This window comes from Rhea pennata, chromosome 3 (assembly GCF_028389875.1).
Source record: "Rhea pennata isolate bPtePen1 chromosome 3, bPtePen1.pri, whole genome shotgun sequence".
In the NCBI taxonomy this organism is placed as follows: Eukaryota; Metazoa; Chordata; class Aves; order Rheiformes; family Rheidae; genus Rhea; species Rhea pennata.
In genome coordinates, this window is record NC_084665.1 from 37507010 (window position 1) to 37529760 (window position 22751).

The window sequence follows — 22751 nt, forward strand, 5'->3', positions numbered from 1 at the left end:
TTTATGGGGTAGGCTAGGTTAGGAGGCAGCAATACTGAACATTAAGACACTAGTATGGAAAAGAGTGTTAATAAGTTCTTAGACCATACCTACCTTTTCAAATATTGAATTTAGTGAGTGGCATCTATTGTACTGACATCATAACAGCACTGCAATTCTAACAAATATTAATGCAAACACCACCCAACCTACAAGGTGCAGGTGTTAAGAGGAGCACCAGTGATATTTAACACTAAGTTTCAGCCTCTGCAGCTGTTTGACCTAGCTTAGGCTCATTCTGCATAACCCAACTTTGCTATGCATCTGCAAGAGGCAGGATCAAACCAGGTACGTTTGAAGTGAAGTCAGTGAATCTTAGTGTGGTTATGGCATAGAGAGGGTTGGAACAGGGTTTCCCATAACTTGAGAGGAGGAAGGGGTTCACCTTGACGCAATGACTATGTCAGATGCAGAACACCCCTCTCCTCCTCTCCAAACAGGGTCTTATCAACCATGGGGGAGGGCCAGAGCAAAGAATATTTCCTTCTCTGATATCTTCCTGACTCACCAGTAGCCCCTCTGTTCAGAAGGTTTAATAGTATTATGAAATTTTACACTATCACAATACTTTGTTAAGAACATGATGAACATTCGTATGATCACTGAATATTAATGCAAGAGAAACTAGAGTTGCTTACCCAAAGGTGCAAAATTGTGAATCCCTTCTGCATTATCAGGCTCAGAAGCTAGCACTCTGGCTTTCAAACTGCTGTCTGTTGCTTTGGTGGGACCAGAATCAAGGAATTTCATAATAGTTGAAACCATACTTCTTGCAGTGTTAACAATAGCTCTTGTACTTGTTACCATGTTGTTACAAATGAGCTGAACACCACCTATAAATAACGAAAAAAAAAGTTCAGAAGTCTACGACAGATTCTAAGCAGAGCCATTGGATAAATTTGATCCTCCAAACATTTATCTGTATTCCATAAAATCTACTCTAAATCTTTTACTAGATCCCTAAGCAAGAGGCATTCTTACCCATATCATGGAAAGCCTTCAGTGCCTCACTTGTGTCCAACACTCGTAAAATAAACCAGAGTAGTGGCTCAGATAATTGACAAGTGGCGAGAGAACCCTAAAAGATAAACGGTTAAGAAATATATACTTTCATATAGAATTAATATGACAGAAATATGCACAACTACTCTTACTCTTCCTTTTAGTAGGCAAAATTCCAGAGAGGACATCCCACCACAGTTTATTTCTCTACCACAAAACAGCAACAACATGCTCTGTATGCTTCACTCCTATGTAGAAATAGTCTTTGTGGTAAGGAAAAGATAAAACTATGAGATAAGTAGCTGAAGTGAAGTATATTGAACATGTTTAAAATAGCCATTAATACGAATACAATAAATGTGCTCCCCAGCTGAACTGCAAAACCAGTGCAGGAAAAAGTTTCGACACGTCTTCACACCTTAAATCAGGAATCTTGATAGGGATGTTAGAATGTCCTTAGGGAGACTCTCCCTCCCTCCACCACAGGCAACTGAAGGAAGCTCAGAAGACTAGCTTTCTAACTTCAGCACCAAAGCAAGGTGAGGTTGGAAAAACACTAACATTTGTTTGTACATATCGCCAGTCCAGTCTAGTGATTTTTTTTTTTTAAATCGTTTGCAGTGTCAAGTAACTAAATTGTAATTATCTAGAAGCATTAAAGGGAACTCACCTGTCTTCCCATGTACCCACAGGCCATGTAAGTAAGAATTGGCTGAAGCATCACTTGCACCGTTGTTGCTTTTTTACTAAGAGTTGTCAGGATCGTGAACAACCCATCTCCAACTGATATTGCATCTAAGCCGCCATGGAAGTTTTCATGTTTAGTGAGATGCAAGCCACTTGCACCTTAGTGAAAACAGAAACAAATCAAGGTTCAGAAGATAAAGCTTAACAAACCATTACAGGAAAAAACATAACGCATCAAGTGAAAAAGATTATGTAAGTTTCATTTCAGTTAAATGTTCACATGAATTTTTACAAATTACTAAAGGACCATTTTTCAGGACCAGATAAGTTACTGTCAACATCCCTAGGTATACGTTACCTTCTCTGCAGTATAGATAAGAGGCATGACCCAGAAAGTCAGATAATTCAAATCTCATTTTAGGTAAGACATTACAAATGAGGGTAATTAGCAAAGGAAAGAGAATAGCAGCTACAAGGATCAGAATCAATCCTAGCCAAAGGTAACCGGAACATATTTAGTTTTTTTTCCCCAGAGAATAACGTAAATGCACTTGTGCAGCCAAAAAATCATTTAACATATGCATTTCTATCTAAAATACCTCTCCTTAAACTTTCATTCTCAAGTGTTTCAGTACCAGATTTTATTGATGGGACATCAGCACTGAGGAAATTAATGCATAAAAGTCTGATTACATATTGCTGAAGCTGAACAACTGCCAGACTAAATGTTGAATATTTCAACCATCTACTATTTCCAGTTCAGCTTCAGTGTTAGAAGAGTCAAGCTGGTACTTCTCCTTCCTTCCTTCCTCTCCTCCTATTACCCAGAGGAGGGCCATCCTCCAGAAAACAATAGTCATCTTAAAGAAGGAGGTTCCCTGTGAACATGACTGTCTTATAAAGCAACTGACATGGATCCGGAAGAGTTTTTAAAAGTGGTTTGAGACTGGAGGAGGGAAACCGAATAATCCCCTTCCACTTAGAAGAACTGAAGGTATACTAAAAATAAGGATAATGTTTTTAAGTGATCTTTGCAACATGCTTTAGAGAAACACTCTAGCAAGAGAACAGACAGCTGCAGTACTTTAACAACCTTAAAGCTGTCAAGAAAGAAAGTATTGCTAAGCACTGGACATGTGGAGACAGACAAGAGAGTCTATTATAAAGACTCAATCTCTGCAGGGTCTGGAAAGGCTAAATGAAATGGATGGTAAAGTTGAAGCCACCTAGGGCAGCTTAGCTGGGAAGATTCTGAGGCAAAGGTGGGATGGCAATACTGTTATTTGTGTGATTTTCATAGTCTGTCAAAGACAAAGCCTAATGAAATAAACACTAATAAAATAAAAGGACAAAACAGTCATGAAAGGTAATCCAGCAGATGATTCAACTTCATGGGATAAACAAATTACTCATCTTGGTTCCTGAGTGACTGGCTTACCAGATGCAGAAATTCAACACAATTGGCTTAAATTCTGATGGCAGGCCTGCTACGTGTCAGTAGACGTCTGCAGACATCTTCCACATGATCTTTCCTAGGCAGCCAGCGTGTTGCACTAGCCATTACATGCCTGCTACTATATGCTGATAACAGATAGAGTATGTTTGGGATCAAATATAACCTTGGCAGCAGTACTGGAGGAATGTTCTGTTCAGAGAAACTGTCTGAGAAGAGCTTAATATACTTTTTCACGAAGGAACTAAAGCCACAAGTAGCCATGTTATACCTTTCCAAAACACACATACAAATTAGTTTCAACAACCTGCATCAAAAGGCCTTGGCAGAAACAGCCCATTGAAGGGATCAACTGGCCCAGCAGCTTGAATTCTGTGAACAGCACTCTGAAATAAGGCTACCTTCCCAAACTGCCTTTTTAAAAACATGCAAAACAATTCCTGGACAGAAACTGGTGGTTCAGAAGGACATTAAAGTTGAGGAAGAGGTTTGAATTACACTTCAAAACAGCACAGACTCAAATCAACCAGCTGTTTCCCAGAAGAAACTGCTGTCGATGTCACCGCATGTCTTTGGTGGTGCAGTGGGGGGCGGCCTGACAAATAGCAACTCTACTGATCAATGTGTCATCAGCTTCCTCACTTCCTTATGGCAGGAGGATCTCACCCACCTGCATGTGTGCCTGGAGCTCCCAGGACACACTAGGAATGAGGTTTCTGGTAAAAGGCAGCATGGGAAAGTTCCTATATTCTCTGCAAAAGGCCAAAGTCATAAGCTGGCTTTTTTTCAGAAACAGTGATAGAAAGGAAAATGTCAAAATACATAGAGAACAATTAATGTCCATTCTACAAATCGAAGACTAATTCTAATCCAAGTGTGGAGGCAACAGGCACAAATTGCAACACAGGAAATTCCCTTTAAACAAAGCACAAAGCTTTTTTATATCAACAGGGAGATCAAATATTGGAACTGTCTGCTCACAGAGGTTGTGGAATCTCCATCCTCGGAGATACTCAAGACCCGACTGAACACCGTCTTGAGCAACCTGCTCCAGTTGACCCTACCGTATGCAGGGGGGGTGACTAAGTGACCTGGGGGTCCTTTCCAACCTCAGCCATTCTGCAAATCAGACAAACTCCAAATCCAACTGCCAAACACATTTTCATTAGGTTTTAATTTGTCTCCCATTTTATGTTAATTTTTTCATATTCCTCTCATCCCTTTCACTCCTTTTGTATCAACTTGTTTTTTCTCCTTGTCATTTCTGTGACATATCCTTTCACATCAGCACTCAACTTTTCTGTTAGTAGAAGTTTTAAGTGTCTCATCACCCTGAGAAGTTTTCCTTTTTATTTACAAAATACCTACCAATAATCATTGCCATAGCACTGCTGTTACACTGGCCAAGAGCAGACAAGATCTGGCTCATGATTTGCTGGTTGGCTAACACCAAGTCTGCCACATACGCAGTTGAGCCTTGAGTATTAGGATTGTTTCCATTGCCGTCTTTGCCTCCTGAAACCTTTTCTTCATCAGACACGCTGTCCATAGTACTGCTTGCAACTGGAACACGGGCACTATATTCCCGGTTACTGGAAAGTGGCAGCTGAACTAAAATGTTGACCAACTTTAACAAATCAAACATAAGCTGATCCCTTGTCATTTCTCCACAAACTGCTTTGGCATCACCTGGACGAATAATATTGGCAAAAAGCCCTCCAAAACATGCTCGAGCACCCACAGAGCTGTCTGAGCCACTGCGAGACATCACTTTGTCCGAACACGTAATGTAATGATGCACAAGAAAGGTTATAGACTCAATTACTGCAGAAATAGTGCTAACTGATACAACTTCAAAATTCTGTTCCAAGGTAAATTCCAAGAGTTTCACTTGTGCATCCAAGGGCCCCTGGCCTGTCTGGAAAGCACCTCTGAAAGAAAAAGAAAAAAAATCATTGTTAAATATTAACAAGCTATACTATTTGAGTGACTGACCTTCAAAAAAGGATTTTTGAGGAATAACTCTCAAAAAGCACAAACATTTGACAAATACAAATCTAGACATTTCTGGAAATGCATGCTGAAGCATATGCTGACCTTTGACAAGGGCCAAGGATTCACAGCTTTTTAATATTCTTCACATTACACAGTCTGTGGAACATCTCTATCCTACCACTTTACCAGTATCACTAAAGTTGAAAGTTTTCTTTGACAAAGTCTAGGACCTATTATTTCTTTAATCATAGAGTTAATCTGCAGATATAGGTTTGAAACACAGCTTTGTGTAAAATTTCAAGGAGGTTATATGGGAAGAAGTCATCTAATACTTTAATACCATCAGGATTATTTGCCTAAAATATGACAAGGTTTTTCTTTCCTCCTGGCTAGAGGGAAGCAAAGGTCAGTCTGAATAGCAACTATATATAAGACCATGAGAATGGCACTCAAATTGTTACAGACATGTACCTATAGGTTGATTAGCTGCAAGACAACTGTTAGGGATAAGTTTATTTTCCTGAATGAATTCACGTTGTTTACTCATGGACTGCAGAGTGAACCTTTTGTGTTAGCAGATTTAAAAATAAAACCAGTACTAATTTTTGGAGTCTAATTTAATTTTTGAAATGTTTCTCTGCATCTTTGACATTGATCAATCTCACTATAATTTTTAACATTAAATATAGAATAAATTAGTTTCTGTAAATAGTCTGGAAGAAAGCATTCAGTATTTAACCAGTTTTTAAAATAAAATATTGCTTTCATTTACAATCAGTCTTACGCTTTGATCAGACATAGCAGAGCTGAAGAACTATCTGAGGTTCTAAAAATAATTATCTAAACCCTTCTTAGGTGATCTGCTTCCATTTTATGGCATTTCAGCCTCAACTTTTGTCTGAAAAAAATCCCTAACCATCTCCAAAGCTATCATTTCAGTTGCCTCTCCAGCTTGCAGACATGCATTGTAAGATTCACTATGAATTACTGATTTTATTGTATTACTTATTATACATATTGTATAATTAATTGATCATTAATGTTAGCTGGTGAGGCCCACCCACCCAATTCAAGTTATCATGGTAAAATTGCTTAGAGAAGGCTGCAGCTATTTTCTGTATGACTGAAAGATAGACAACACCAAAGTGCCACCTGCTGGGAATTAAGAAAGAAAGGAACTGATGAAACTCATCCTCAGCTATACGAAGCCTTTGTCTGGGGATGTGCAATGTATCAATACCAGAAATTGATGATAATTCCTAACACATTTCAGGCCAAGCAGTTGTCACAAGTCCAAAGTATTGCCCATGTATTGATACACACTCTTGTGCTCTTCAATCTAGCCATGAAGAAGCAGAGCTGTTAAAGACAAGCTGGAGAAGCTATCAGAGTCCGACCAGTTGTTTGGTGCTCCTTCCCACAGTCCCACAGGCACGGACAACCGTGCATGGACAGCTGTGCACGGAGTTTCCACATGTCAGGAGCAGTTCAGAGCCCTCTGGCTGTCCTGCAGCTACAGCAGAAAACTCCTTCCATAAAATACCTGACAGTACGGCATGAAGGAATGTACATGTCACAGCTGACAGATTTTAAAGACAAAACATGGTATTAAAAAAGACACTCAAGATTTACCTTTCTGTTGAAAGTATATGTATTAATTTCAGTAAAAATTCACTGAACATCTGAGGACATGTTGAAGAAAGATGCACTTGTAATCGAGTAAGAAATTCTTGCATAGCTTGCGTAGCTGTTGGTCCAACCTGGAAGGAAAGGCTTTTTAATAAGTTTATATATAAACTGAAATATCTTCAAGAATATTAAGTTGTATCTAACAGAAAAAATATTTTCTAAGAACACTGAAGTATTATGCAATTTAACTTGCTTTCTGAATAATTTTACAAGGTTTTCATAAGACAAATAATCTGAATGAATTTCATGTGTTTTTCTATTGCCAATCATGAAGAAAATAAAATAAACAAACAGTTCTTGGCCTAAAACCATTTTGCAGCTCAGAATTCTATCCCTTCAGCATTGTAAACTATACTCCACTTCACAGAATACACTTGCATGTGAATCCACACACATGGATTTTCATAAACTACACATTTATGAAAGTGTTTTAGACTAACAATATTGTACAATGTTTAGGTTTTGGGAAAAAAAAAGACACATTTTCCAGGAGGCGCTTACATTACATACAAATAAGTTGACTCTTTTTTGTCACCATTCACAGATATCTCAAAGACTACAAAGAGCAATAAACTCTTAGCTGAAATTAGAAGAAATAGTAACTGACACATTAATTCACAGAACAGGCAGAAAATACAAGTGTATGACATTCATTTTTGTGGTCTTTCTTTTTTTCTTTTCTTGTTATTTAAACTTAATGTTCATCAGCATTTTTACCCCAACCTATTCTGATTTCAGGAAGTTAACTGAACTCTATTACTTTTCCATGCAACTTTTCCATAACCCCCCCTCCCCCATGGAACTCTGTCACTAATATAACACATAATATCGTCTCCCTATGGAAAGTCTCCTAATGGTTAGCCAAAAGGAAAGAATAATTACGAGTTATAATATTCATAGTGGATAATGAGTATGATCTTCCCTGTAGTTGTTTATCAGAACCAGCTAAGACCAAAAATAAAACACGCCACAGCTATAACACATTATGAAAAACACATATTCATATCAAGTATACTAAAACTCTATTATGAAAGGTTATTCTGTTATATTAATTGCTAGTTACCTGTGGACTGTGTTGATTTGTTCCATGAGGATTGGTGCCGGAAAGAAATTTCACCAAGACATGAATGAGGTTGGGATCTGACACTAACAATTGGGCAGTACTTTCCTGAGCTCCGATGGCACTGCTTGGACCAGCTTAAAAATAAACATGTGAAAAGTAAATTTCTAGTCTTATGCATTAAGTGTAAAAACATTTATACTGTTTATCCATTATACTTAATTTATCCTGCACACATATTCAAGGCAGAATGAGCTACCAAAAGTTGCTTACTCATGGCTACAAGTTTGAATATACTGTTTTCTGTTAGGTATCTAAGTATAGACCCCCAAAATTGTTTGCTGTGTTTCTAAGTTTGTTAAGAGAACATTCCTGAAAATAGAGTTGCACTTTGTAGAAGCAATATATTCAGTTTTACCTGTTTCTCTCTATTAGTCCAACAATTTATTAAGATTTAAGTGCATGTGTTACTTTATCAGGCAGATACCACACATTCTATTATCCTGTATGCAATCAAGATGTGTTTGTCCACAGCACTCTCAGACTTCTCATTATTGACTAAAACTGCAGGTAGCTTAATAGATAGGGGCTTTGGGGACTCGAAGTAGAGTTAAAATACATCCTTCAATGATCAAACAAATGAATTTTTATGAGATGTGGAATCTTACTCATTCAATAGTTGTATATACAATCAACTCAAATCATGACTTCAGAAAAACATACCTATCTAACTGAATGAAAATACTCTTACCATGTTTTACCTCTCTAATTATTTCAGGTTATTACATGCTGAAGGTATGATTTGTTTTGGATTTTATCCCACATTTAAACTAAAATCTTCTGTACCAATGCATCTTTGGTACAGAAGAGTTTGGCATCCACTGGATCATAATAAGATACCTGAGTAGGAAAGATGCAAAAGAACAAAAACCTAAAAACCTGGTCATTCTGTTTTTATCAGAGTTTTCATCATCCTACTTCAATTTCCTTAAACTAAACAGTAATCCAATCAGGAGTGAAAAGTCTCAGTCAAAACCAGTATTAAACCCTGACTACTTCTATCTCAATTGGAAAGCATCTAGAGCACTGAAATAAAAAGAGTGTTGGAAAGAGACTTGCCATAAGAAGAAATCCCTAGGGGAAGACGGAAGGAGAGAAAGAAAAGAAGAGATAGTTTACTGTAAGATTTCTCCTTAAATTATAAACAGTTTTCTGCATTTACCTAATACAAAAAATCTAGGGTGGAAAGTATTGCCTTTACAGTGATATGGAACACATTTCTCACTGATATATCATTATCAGTAGTAAAACAATTATGTATGGCTAAGACCTATTCAACTGCAGCTATTGCTATTTCATCAAAGTAATAACCCATCCCACAGTATTTTCTGTGAAAGAAAGACTGAACTTTTGCCAACTACACAACTTCCACTGCAAGCTGTGCCCTGGAAACACCAATCTGGATGAACTGATCAGTGGAAAATGAACTTGAATCTACAACTCCAAACATTTAGAGAAGCAAAAAACCCATAATATTCTGATTTTCCCTATAAGAAAACTAAATTTATAGGTTTGCTGTTGTTGTTTTTGAGATGTCATGACACAAATTGGAAAGGAAAGTGATAGTGAGGTCTGTAAGGATACTAATTTGGTAAGCTCGTAGCTCTTGCACATACAGTTATAACTAATATATTCAGTTTTTTTTTCCTCAGTTTATAATCAGTCATGAAATTTAAGCCAAATTACAATTAAAATTCCTGATAGGATGCACTAAGAGTGCTGAGGGAGCTGACAGATGTGACTGCTAGGCTGAGGACTTGAAGCAAGCCAATGTCACTCCAGTCTTCAAAAAGGACAAGAAGATGCCAGGAAACTACAGGCCAGTCAGCCTCACCTCCATCCTTGGATGGTGATGGAACAGCTCATCCTGGATGTCCTCTCTAAGCATGGGGAGGCAAAGAAGGTGATTAGGAGTAGTCAGCATGGATTCACCAAGGGAAAATCATGCTGCACCAATCTAATAGCCTTCTATGATAGAATGACTGGCTGGGTAGATGAAGGAAGAGCAGTAGATATTGTCCCTCTTCACTTCTGCACAGCCTTGGACACTGTCTCCCATAATATCATTATAGGTAAGCTCAGGAAGTGTGGATGAGACGAGTGGACAGTGAGGTGGACTGAGAAGTGGCTGAATGGCAGAGCTCAGAGGGTTGTGACCAGCAGCACAGAGTCTAGTTGGAGGCCTGTAGCTAGCAGAGGTCAGGACTGGGTCGGGTCTTGTTCAACTTATTCATCAGTGACCTGGATGAAGGGACAGAGTGCCTCCTCAGCAAGCTGGCTGATGATACCAAGCTGGGAGGAGTGGCTGACACACCTGAGGGCTGTGCTGCCATTCAGAGAGACCTGGACAGGCTGGAGAGCTGGACAGAGAGGAACCTCATAAGGTTCAGCATGTGCAAGTGCAGGGTCCTGCACCTTGGGAGGAATAACCCCATGCACCAGTACAGGCTGGGGGTTGACCGGCTGGAAGGTAGATCAGTGGAGAAGGACCTGGGAGTGCTGGTGGACAAGTTAACCATGAGCCTGCCAAGTACCCTTGTGCCCAAGAAGGCCAACAGTGTCCTGGGGTGCACTCAGAAGACTGCTGCCAGCAGTCAAGGCAGGTGATCCTGCCCCTCTACTCAGCCTTGCTGCAGCCACATCTGGACTAGCATGTCCAATTTTGGGCTCTCCAGTGCAAGAGAGACATGGAACTACTGGTGAGAGTCCAGCATAGAGCTACAAAGATGATTAGGGGACCAGAGCATCTCCCCTCTGAGGAAAGGCCACAAGAGCTGGGCTTGTTTAGCCTGGAGAAGAGAAGACTGTGAGGGAATATTATCAATGTTTGCAGATATCTGGAGGGTGTCATGAGGATGGGACTGACTCTTTCCAGTGGTGCCCAGCGAAACGACAAGATTCAGTGGGCACAAACTGAAACCCAGAAAGTTCTATCTGAACGTGAGGAGAAACTTCTTTCCTGTGAGAGTGATGGAGCACTGGAACAGGCTGTCAGAGAGGTTGTGGAGTCTCTTTCTCTGGAGATATTCAAAACCCATCTGGACACGATCCTGTGCAAGGTGCTTCAGGTGACCCTGCTTGTGCACGGGGATTTTACTAGATGATCTCCAGAGGTCACTTCCAACCTCAACCACTCTGTGATTCTGTGAAAATCATACTAAGCTCTTGCTGACATAACTAATCAAAATGAGAAGCCTTGATAAGTTTCAAAGTTAATTTGAATTCAATTATTCTATTTTCATAACTAACTTCTGCAACTTTTTGTTGCTTCAGTGTAACTGCATACTCAAACTTTTAATAGGAATCCAGTTCCAAGTTATATGCCACTTGAATTTGTTTGAAACCACTGAACATTTAAGTTAAATGCGTATGCAAAAGTCTCAAAATCTTTTTATTTGAAATAGATTTCTATCATACTTTCCTGCATTCTTGAACCTTTGAAGATAGAAGGTACTTCATTTTCTTCTAAGACCTTGAATCAAAGGCATTAATCAAAAATGCTGTCTCCTTCTCTATGAAGCCTTCAATCATTGTAATAGCATGATAAGTGAAACTGCTATTACTGTTTTTTTTCCTTTTTCAATGGACTGAAATTGCAACTTTTAGAAGACCTGTGTTTGCATTTCTATGAAAAGGCATGTTTGAGATTTAACTTCAGTCATTTAATTTGTTCACTTGTGTTTCTTTGAAGACATCATTATTTAAAAACTCCCAGCTTTTTCCTACTGCATGTGCCTTCACTGTTAGGGTTGTACTGTAAATAGTTGATTAAATTGGACTTTTCTGTGAAGACTTTGCTTCTTAATACAGGCAGATGTTATGTCAGAACTTCCTTGAACATGGTAGTCCCACCTCATCTTCTCTTACCATCAAGCGGTAGCAAATCCTATATGCTAACCTTCAGCTCATTTCCTTCTTGTTTTAACCACTCTGTAGTCTTTCCACTGTTTCATGATAGGGTTGATGCCATAACTGAATAACTACGTCTTCATTGCCTCCTACATTGTTTTATTGGGCTTTTTTTTTAAAAAAACAGTTGGAAGTAGTACTGCAGTATAAAAGTCCACTTTCATTCTACATTTGTCTGATATGCTCTGTTTGACATTAACTCAGATTTCAAAGAAATCATCTACATGATCTACTCTGTCAATTACGGTTATACTCAAAACTCTGCTCTTTCTGTGCTTCTGGTGACTGCCAACATAAGAACAGATAACGCAAAAGTGCATGTGAAGAGAGCATGAATAGCTCTTATTACAGAAACAGATCTCCAGGAAATGCATTATCAGAAAGATTTGACAGATGACAGCCATTTACTTTAGAGCAAAAGTAGCTCTAAAGTTTTTCTTAGTTGGATATCACTGTGGATTTGCTTGTACCCACCTTCCCTTACATGGAATTAAAGGATTCTAGTTGTCATCCACCAAATACTGATTTAAAACAAAATCCTTCCAAAATCTGCTACTGGATCTTGTAGCCAAATGAAGGTCATTGTTCTGAACTGAAATGAGTGGTGGTGGTAGTCCCTGCACAGTATCTTGCAGGCCTCTCGTGTTTCCGAAGCATGAAAATCACACAGCCTGAGCTCTCATATTCTGAAGATACTTATTAGCCATATAATAGGAGAGTGAAATAGGATTTTCTGATCACAAAATGACCTGCGCCACAGGGCAGTTGCTCACAAATTCCCCCAAAAGGACAATTCCTGGAAGAAATCGGCACTATGCTCAGACTATAAAAAACCAAACTAATAAAACAAACAAAACCCACAAAAACAAATCCTGATTAACTACTGGAGAAGTCTGGGGTTTTGGGAAAAAAAAGTCAGAAATAGCTTTGAAAATAAAATTAGGATGAGATCTCAAGGACTACACTATTTTTGATCTGACAGGAAGGTCAATGACAAGAGCTTAGCATTTACTCTTGATGTAATAATGATGACTGAACCTGCAGTCTTGAGAGCAGAGTAATTCAGAAGTCAGAAGAGGGTTCAAAAAGAAAACACAAAATCCAAATAAGGCAAGGCCTTGGATCTTGAATGGATGGAAGAGTATGAAAGGCCCTTTTTAAGGAAAAAAAAAAAAAAAAAAAAAAAAAAAAAGACCAGACATGAATATGACCTGTTGAATGACAACAATGAATTTGAACTAAATAACAATGCTGCTAATTTAAGAAGCAAGTTCACTAAGACTACTTTGATCCAATGGTCTAGAAGAACAGCTATCATGGGGTCTACTCACAGCTCAAATGCCAACCTGCAGAGTTTAGTGATCATCTATTACTGGTTACACATCTACTATGTTTTTTCCAGTTTCTGAAACGGCAAAATGGGTTATTTAATTCTCATATTTAGAAGAGCTGCCTTCCTGCTTATTTTACCAGGTGACTGCATACAAACAGGTTTATTATATCTGCAATCATTCAAATAAAATTACATTTTGTTTTTTAAATCAGTGTAGACAGTCTGCAAATGAACTTTTTTTTTAGGGGGGTGTTAGATTTTGGGGTAGTAAAGAGAAAAGAACCTCATTTTATAATCACACACTGCTAGTAAGACTAACTCAACTTCATCCCAATTAACTATAACTGACATCCTACTGGGTTAAAAGAAGAATAAAAGAAGAATAACCTTTACTTGTCAATAAAGTGAAGTATCACATTAACAATTAGTACTGCACAGGTTAAAGCATTACAGAACTATATGGTATACAACAGAAACTCAGCTCAAAACAAAGTTGACACGTAGCCGGTACTTGACCAATCTCAGTAACAACTGAAAACAGTATTTAAGAAAGCTTTGACTTGGTCTAAGCTAGGTCTAGGTTTTCAAAGATTTGTCTCTGAAGTTCTCTTTACGACTTGGTATCTTCTTTAGAATTCCTTGGGAATATGGCCACAAAAGCATTCCCCACAAAAGCTGCCCTATGATATCAAACCATTCAGAAGCTAAAATTTGACATTTAGAAATTGCATCCTTTAACTTTATCTGACCTGCAGCAAAATCTCATTCACAAAGGGAGATTATTTGTAAAATATTACGGAGCCATATGCAGCATGCAAGATAATTTAATGAGCATAGGAAAGAGAAATGAAAGAGGTTTATTTCTTTCTGAAAAAATTCAGCTTTTAGAGACTTATCGTCTTATAGCTTTCTATAAGCAGCAACTAATGCTTGGATATGTACAGAAATATTCCTACTGCCTCAGAAGAATATGAATCTCTTTCCCACAGCCTTAATCCTTACCCTCTGCTATCTGCTCCCCAAATACAAAGCTAACACCCAATGATTTTTATCTCATTCTAGAATTCCTTTATTTAGAAGACATTGCTAACTTATTTGTAAGGGCCTTTTCTTTTATCACTAATGTTTCAGCTTCTGTGGTATGAGAAATTCAAGAAGCCTACTCTCAAAAAGCTTGAAGTTATGGAGAGCCGACAAAGTACTTACCTGAGAAAGGGATAGTTCTGATAGCCTTTGGGATGGGAATGAACACTTATTTGCACATCATAAAAACAGGCAACATAAAAAAAACACACAACTTACCATTAAGCTGCATATTTGTCATGAGAGTTAGGCTGTGAAGCACAAGGCACCATGTCCGGAGTAAGGTATTAGGATACCATGCCAGGACTGACAGAAAGCTAGTTACAGACACTGTCAAGAAAAACATAGTTTTTTCAGGCATTAATCTTCAGGGTATTACAGTCAAAATACGAACTTTATAGAGAGCCTGTTATATTTACTTTGTTTCGACAACTATTGACTCAGGAAATTAGAAAAAGAAGCCTTCATCAACACTTCCGAGGAACTGACCTAAAGAATTTTCTGCAACATCAAAACCCAGATATCTCAGAAAGAAATGATGCAAATAAATAACTCAAGTTACATCAAAAAAGTCTCTTGTGGAACTCTGCAACAGGCTTATTATAGTAGGTATAATTTTGAACTACCAGCACAAGATACCACAGATTTTTTTTTAAACCACTTGAATTCAAATAAGAAAAGAATTAGACATGCCTTTGTACTAGATAGTAGATTGAAGCCAAAAAGCAAGTCTTCCCCATTCATTAGTCTCCTTTGATAATAATACACGAGGCATTGGATTTTTAATCAGGAAAATAAATTTACCAGAGAGGTGCATCCAGATGCACCATCTGCCTTAGACTAAGACGTGTATTTAAGTTTTCTTGAAAGTAAAGAATGATGAATTAAGAACTACCAGTTTTACAGTTCAAGTTCTTAAGAGATTTCACAACAATATATTCAAGGAACTGCCTCTTAATTACATATTAACTCCAGAGTTTCAATGTAAAAAAAAAAAAAAAAAAAAAGTCCAAGAGCTCTTTAATAAGAACACAGAAATCATTCCACCACTGATCTTAACAAGAATTTTATTAGGCAAAAATTGAGCATTTTTGAAATTCTTAACCCACACCACCTGCAAATTCATTTTCCAAATTTAATGCATTTTACCTTGGTTCAAAGAAATTACAGGTATTCGATTAGCATTATACAGGAAAATATCAGCGCCATTATCTTTACTTCCAGAGGAGCTGGAATTCAGGCTTAATGTGAGCCATAACTGTAAAAGGGATTCAAGCTGAAGGGAAAAAAGGAAAGAAAAAAAAAAAAAAGACAAAAAAGACACCATCAGTAAACATTTTCCCAGAACCCAAAAATGAGAGTCGTTGCCTGTTTTGATTTTAAAAAGCTTTATCTACATTCTGAGTTGTTACTGTTTCCAGTCACAATAATCAAATGCACAGTCTCCTTTACTGGATATGAAGCTTCTGATAAATAGAATATTCAAGTCAAGTTAAGCATAATTTACAAATGCTTTTGCTGTATTCTGGTAATGCATTTCTTTTCAATTGGTTTAAATCCTCTTGTAAAGTTTCTTTTCTCTTGAAACTTCTGTTAAAAAAGGCACTTTTACACACTGCTCAGAAACACCTATATGATCAATTTACTGTTTTAACTTACATGATTTCATGTAAGCTTTTGGAATGTCTCAGTGATGTAGTCAAGTGACATTTAACAGTCATCCAAAATCATGCATAATCACAGAAGTCAATTTAACTAGTAGGAGACCTCCTGTACTATCAGAGGGGCATAGATGCTTGCTCTGAATCACTCCCTTGAGAAAATTCACTATTTAGAGGTTCTCAGGAAGGTCCTTTATCCCACAAACTGTGTTTTGTGGGAGATATTTAAGGAACCACTGAGGATGCAGCCAAATACCCAAATTAAAACATAAACAGGTGATCATTCATATATAATACAGACAGCGTTCATTTTGTATATATTAAGAAAAGTGTTAATAACGTAACTAAAAAGCATGCTTCTGCTTTCAACTTCTAGGATCACAGGAAAATTCAGGTTGGAAGGGACTTCTGGAGCTTATCTACTCCAACCTTCTGATCAAAGAGGGGTTAACTACATCATGAGATCAGGCTGCTCCCAGCTTTATCCATCTGGGTTTTGATGGGAGACTGCAAACTTACTGAGAATCTTCACTGAAAAGGTAGCAACTACCTTTCATTGAAACTACAAACTGTGTTTTTGAATATGCAGAAGTACACACAGTTAATCTCCACTGTAACAAGAAATATCCTATTTGATAAAAGCTTTCCATATGTTTATAACAATATTGTTACTATTCTCCATGACAATTTCAAAAGTAATAAACTGTCTGACCTAACAGGTTGCTTACCATTCTTTCTGAAGTAAGAAGAAATTTTGGAAAACAAATTTCAAATTTAGAAGGAAATAATATCAAAACATTTGAAAGTTCATAATTCTATACCTGAACATGGTGAACTTGTAGCATGGAAAAGAGTTTGTTGAAACATGCACTCAGCATGGGTATAGAGGACAACTGTACAATTAACTGAGCATTCTGGTTTGCAGCATGTAGCCCCCTCAGCAATGAATCATCTGTTCCACTGGGAGACTGGGTTACTAGAAAAAACAAACCAAACAAAACACAGAAGCCCCCATCCATACATTATTTTGTCAAAGTTTCTAGAAGTAAATATAAAATTTAAGTAAATAATTATTAAATTAAGGCAAAGAAATTTATTTTATAATTTATGAGAACTTCTTCAATTTAGTGTTCAGTTCTGCAGGACTATTGATTACTATACTGTTAAAGGCCTACTAGAATGCCAGACAACTCCATCTTTCCAAACAGTGTTTAGAAAGTGAGACCACAGATACATATTTTCACCGTTCCTGCCAAACACATATTTCTGGGGGTCTTTTGAACACTGTGGTTTGGAGTCTCTTTTAAGCATTACAGTGGAACTATCATAGTCAAGAATAAGCTTCTGGAGAATTAAGTCTAAGGATATCACTAAATCCTCTTCATCACCGGCAGTCAGATATTCAGATAACAGCATGCACATTAGGGTACCCTGGAGAGTTACAAAGAAGCACATTTCAACCAGACGGGTAGTGAAACCCACTGAAAATACGTTCAAATGTCAGTCAGCATTGCGGGTGTTTTTACAACACAAAGCTCATTAGACAGCTGGGTTCAAAATACTACTCAATTTTTTTTTCCACTGTTAAGCATGAAGCCGTTTCCAAGGGGAGAATTAAGAATCACAAAAATAGGAAATTCAAGTTTCACTTGTACTTAGATGAGAAGATTAGAACAATATCTCTAATTAGCGCCGTAAGAGAAATCTAGCATATTTGTCCAGTTTCACAGAATTTTATATATATATATATATATATATATATATACACACACACACACACACATAATTCTAATACATGAATAAAGCAATATTTCTAATGCTCAGTCTCACAATAAAATTCTAGTGAAATATAGTTTTTTCTAGGCTGTTAAGTGGCAGCAGAAAATAACTAGTACAAATTTCAAAGCATCATGGTCATTATGTGAAGAGAATGAATTAACAATGTGTAGTTACATGTAGGAGATGTGTTTGTTAATGCCTGTAGGATGGAATCAGCCTCCAAGGTGGACATCATTTTCAGCATCAGCTCAGCCTGCTGTTCAAGTCCAACTTCTAGACGTGCATCTAAAGCTACACAAGGCAAACAAACAGGATAAAACTGAATTTTATCAGAGACATTTATTTACTCTAACATCTTCTGCAAGTAATATAGATACACTGTCCATACTAAACAAACAAACAAAAAAAAAAATCAGTAACGCTGATAGGAAGGTGTGTGTAATAGAAACAGAATGTTGAAATTTTGAACATAAGATTCTTGTAGGGTGAAATATATAATTAACAGAATATTAAGTTTAATACCATATTTTTTTCCTGAAACATACACACACTGACACCTTTTCATAGTCACTTAAATATCACATGTATAACATTGCATATGTTTAAGCTTATCCCCTCCCTCACCCCCCCCCTCCCCACAAACAAGGACTAACAGCTATTTCTCACCAAAATAAATGTGAGAGGAGAAACAGCTATCTCCCCAGTTCAACAATACTCCTCCAAACCAAACCTCTGTGCCACCTTATTCCTCAAGATACAGCTAACTATACAAAGTATCAGTCAGTAAGAGCTTCCAAATTTTATAATTACCCATAAAACAGGAATGATTTAAAATTAACTGTATGAGCTATTATTTTCTGCTCTGTTAGACTCAATTTTAAATATAACATTCTCCCGCTTATCACAGAATTGTGCCATATATAAAATTTAATTCTTTCCATTTAATGCATACAAAGATGGTTAAAATCTATTTAATGCGTAGATGTGTGCAATGAAGCACCACAGAAAAGACACCCTAAACCAGAATTTCACTACACTGCTCACCTTGGGAGACTGATACGCTTACAGTTTGTGATCCATTCTTCTCTGTAGTTACGGGTGGTTTTGCAACAGGAATTCCAACACCTCCGATGTAAGGATTGTAATTGTAGGTACCATAATCAGCACCCCAGTAATCATACCAGGTGCTGCTTATAGGCTTAAAACACACACACACAAAGAAACAGATAACAAAAAATTCAACAACTCTTTAGACTGCCTAAGTAAAAGAATAAAATTTGTAATGACTAACAAGAAACATGGTAACTACAAAAATTAAAACCAGAAGATTGGATCCAATAGCTTTAGAAAATTTCGTTTCAATTTTTGTTGTTGTATAACCTACTGAAGGCTTAGTGATTTTCAAAATCCGACAACTTAGTTAGGTGTCTCAGAGATTCAAAAAATCTAATTTGAAAATGTTACCATCAGTTTTTATTTACACATTTGTACCATACTATAAATTTCGAAGTGGAGTATTACACAGATATTTTGAGAAGTTATTCATGAAGATAGAATACTATATTATTCAAATAATTGTACTATTGAAGTACCTTGAGGCCTCAGTGAGGCTTAGGGATTATTTGTACTGGGTCTGTATGAGAAAAAACAGTAACATAAGACTATATGAAAGCAATGTATGTATGCCTAGCTAACTTCTAATGGCAAGATCCCGTTTCAATTATTTTATAGAAATTGCATAGCAGGAGCAAATCTTGAGGATAGATTTTTTTTATTGGCTGCTTCATTGAGGACATCCAATCAGGCAATGAAATCATGAAGATATGCAGAATGAAGTGTAATACCAAATGAAATGATGGCAGAATGAAAAAGGAAGGAGACACTGATACCCAAAGCAACAAGTGAAATACTGTGCTCAAGTGTGATTTAAAGAAAGAAATATTTACATTACAGGCAAGACACAAAAGAGATTAAGAAAGAAAGAAAAAAAATTGCAGTAGCGTCTGAGCAAGTGGTGAGAAAGTTTAGATAAAATTAAATGAGGCTGAAGCTTTAACTCCATATGGAGAGGAGTGGGAAAACTCTAAATAAGGATTTCATTATTACGGATAAGAGAAAAGCGGCTCAACACTATTACAAGCAGCTATGGTTCTTTATAGCCATATTTTTCTTTAATATATCTTGACTACTATTCTATCTAAATATAATTTTACTATCTCTCATATAATTATGTTTAGACTTCCTTTTAATATGAAAAAGCATCTAATAATTCTTTGTTCCATGATAAGATAGCTTTGAATTTAGTTACTTCCATTCCCAGCCTCAAGTTGGTCTAAGGATTAACCTACTGCTAATGACCTTGTCATAAAAAGAGTAAGAATTTTTAAAAAAGTAGAAAAATCAGTATTAACTTAGAATATCATTTACTTCTGAGATAGATCTTAGATTTTTAACAAAATGAACAAGACTGGATCTTCTTTCTATTTCTGTTATCTTTGCCATGTGCTAAATTATGAGTAAACTCAGAACCTCCCATCAAAATATGGATATCTTCATGTAAAAGCAAATATTTTGTGCTTATCTGAGCTGTGAACACATTTCATATTTACATTCTTTCTTGTCATTGTACATAAAACCTTTACACAAAGCAAAAGGAGGTCTAATGACATAAAATATCACTAGTTAAAAGTGGAAAATAGAAAGGTTTCATATACAAGAGTTATCTTGAAAAATCATGCATGTCTTACCTTGAAGACTTTGGCTGCAAGGGGATCTTTTTCCAAATCAATATCCAAAGGATCAATATCAACTTCCATTAGGTCTTGCAGTAATTCCAGGTCAATGTCTTTGTCTTTTTCCAAAGATGACAGAGGTGGGGCACCTTTGAATGATTAAAACAGCTTTAATATTGCCAAGTATAAAATAGGGTTGTATCACATACTTAGTGGATAATTTCAGTGCTTTTAATACATACAGTTCTTTGGAAAAAGTTAATGAATGTCAACAAATTTATCTTTTTAAAACTTCTAAAAAAGTTTAAATTTGACTTTTAAATCAGAAAAAAATACCATTTTTAAATGTTAACATACAAAACTAGGTTGAAGGACTGCTCATATTTTGTCCATGTTTTCAGAAACAAATTAACCTATCACCAACAATTCTCTACTGATATTTTGATAGTTTCCAAAAAAAAATGTAGAAAGAAAATGTATTTCAACTTTATATAAAAAAATGTATATTTCGTGTTAATAATTATTCAGCATTCTTCAAGACAGGTATTTGAATTGAAGTAGTGAATGTAGAGTATTAGTATGTCACACTTTTTCACATGGGTCTAGAATGGAAGAGAACTGCTCTTCTGATCCTAGCCAATTGCAACGAAGACAACTTAGCTATTTAGTTCTGGGCCTAATTTTTAATTAGGATTAAAGTTAAAGGCAATCTGAAAAAGAAAACAGTACTTTAATTTTGCTCTTCTATAACAGCCCCCAAAATCGCTCCAAATCATACTAAACCTGCAATGGTTTTAAATCATCACACTACAGCAAAACGAAATCTCACTGTGTATCAGTATTAATAATGTTTATTACCTTTTCTTGATTTGAGAACTAAAGCCAAAAAGGAACAAAAACACTGAAGTTTCAACAGTGATTTTACTGAGATGTGAGTACTATCAAAGTGCCTACTCAAATGCTTTCAAATTTAAGAAAACGCATGGTAAGTTTCAAACACTCATGTATACATTCAATACCTCACATTAACCTCTGCAAACCAACACGTTCAGTTACTCTTTTGCCTTGTATAAAGGGTTTAAGAAAAGTAAAATACAGTTCTGCTTTTAACATCTATTCAGTTGGTAGAGCATAATTAGTAGTAGGTTAGGTTTTTACTAAAAAATGAAATGGAAACAGGCTTTCAAAACAAACTTTTTTAAATGTACAGGTGTTAGTATTATTAAACACTGTGTTTATAAATTACATTCTACATCAGTAAGTTATCCATTACAGTAACAATCAAGTTCCTGAACCAATATCATATTAGAACCAAACCTAAATTTTATGCTTGCTTATCAAAGGAACTGAATGAAAAAACTAAACTATAAGCTGTCGGCAAGCTAAGTTCACTTTGGTAAATACCAGGTTAAAAAAAATGAACTAGTAATTCTGCTGATTAAAATATTAATAGTTGGCCAGTTTGTATTACTTATGTTCATACTCAAAAATGAATAATAAAGCATCAGCTCTCCAGCTATGCATGACACATGGAATGCTGTGCCTATGACAATGGAGTCCTTAAAAAGCAATAGACTTTTAATTACCTAACTGGCTCTCTGTGTGTGCACGTTTGATATACATACATGCACACACATACACACACATACACACACATACATACGTGCCTAAAGACCTCTGTCATCACATACATTGTTAAAAAAAATTGAAAATGATTTAAGAATACAATAATTATTTTAAAGTTTTGATGAAATAGCAGCTTTCTATTTGAAATATGCTACAGATTAAAAGGTTTACCTGTGATGTCATGTGTCAACGGCTCATCTATGGTCTCCACTAATTGAGCGGTTGATTGCTGGAGAGAGTCATCAGAATCCCCAGCTGAAGCTCCAGCATCTTCTCCCAAAGCACCTTCTTCCATAGCTTCAGTTGCAATAGGTGCCAACAACTCTCCTACACATTATATTAAGCAGACTCCATTATTAGCTCAAACTGTATTCTAGTTTCAAATCAATGTGCCAGTGTCTGGGCCAACAGTTGGTTTTCCTTTGCATAGCTCTAAGTTCTTTAAGAGATACTTCTTCAAGGGAAGGAGCTCTGAGTAATTTCCAAATAAACAGGGTGTACTGTATTATTGTAGGATTGGAATATTCTTAACTTTCAGATGCGCAAGTCACTGATTCAGGATTAACTGACAATCAAAGATTTCAAGTTGTATTTACTCCAATGTAATCTCAATTTGCTTTGAGAAGCCTATCAAGATTTTTCT

At 36.5% G+C, this 22751-nt stretch overlaps 1 protein-coding gene across 5 annotated transcripts in view; it reads right to left on the minus strand.

Moving 5' to 3' along the window:
- BIRC6 (baculoviral IAP repeat containing 6) overlaps window positions 1-22751 on the minus strand; it is a 192248-nt gene that overhangs the window by 89139 nt on the left and 80358 nt on the right. For all 5 annotated transcript variants that reach the window (XM_062572049.1, XM_062572052.1, XM_062572053.1 and 2 more), the window contains 13 exons: window positions 22280-22435; window positions 20498-20631; window positions 18795-18948; window positions 17925-18041; window positions 16793-16947; window positions 15460-15586; window positions 14530-14640; window positions 7929-8062; window positions 6809-6936; window positions 4550-5112; window positions 1712-1887; window positions 1021-1117; window positions 678-872 (listed from right to left, as the gene is read on the minus strand). In XM_062572049.1, the coding sequence (XP_062428033.1) occupies window positions 678-872; window positions 1021-1117; window positions 1712-1887; window positions 4550-5112; window positions 6809-6936; window positions 7929-8062; window positions 14530-14640; window positions 15460-15586; window positions 16793-16947; window positions 17925-18041; window positions 18795-18948; window positions 20498-20631; window positions 22280-22435 (2247 nt within the window). The remainder of the gene's footprint in view (window positions 1-677; window positions 873-1020; window positions 1118-1711; window positions 1888-4549; window positions 5113-6808; window positions 6937-7928; window positions 8063-14529; window positions 14641-15459; window positions 15587-16792; window positions 16948-17924; window positions 18042-18794; window positions 18949-20497; window positions 20632-22279; window positions 22436-22751) is intronic.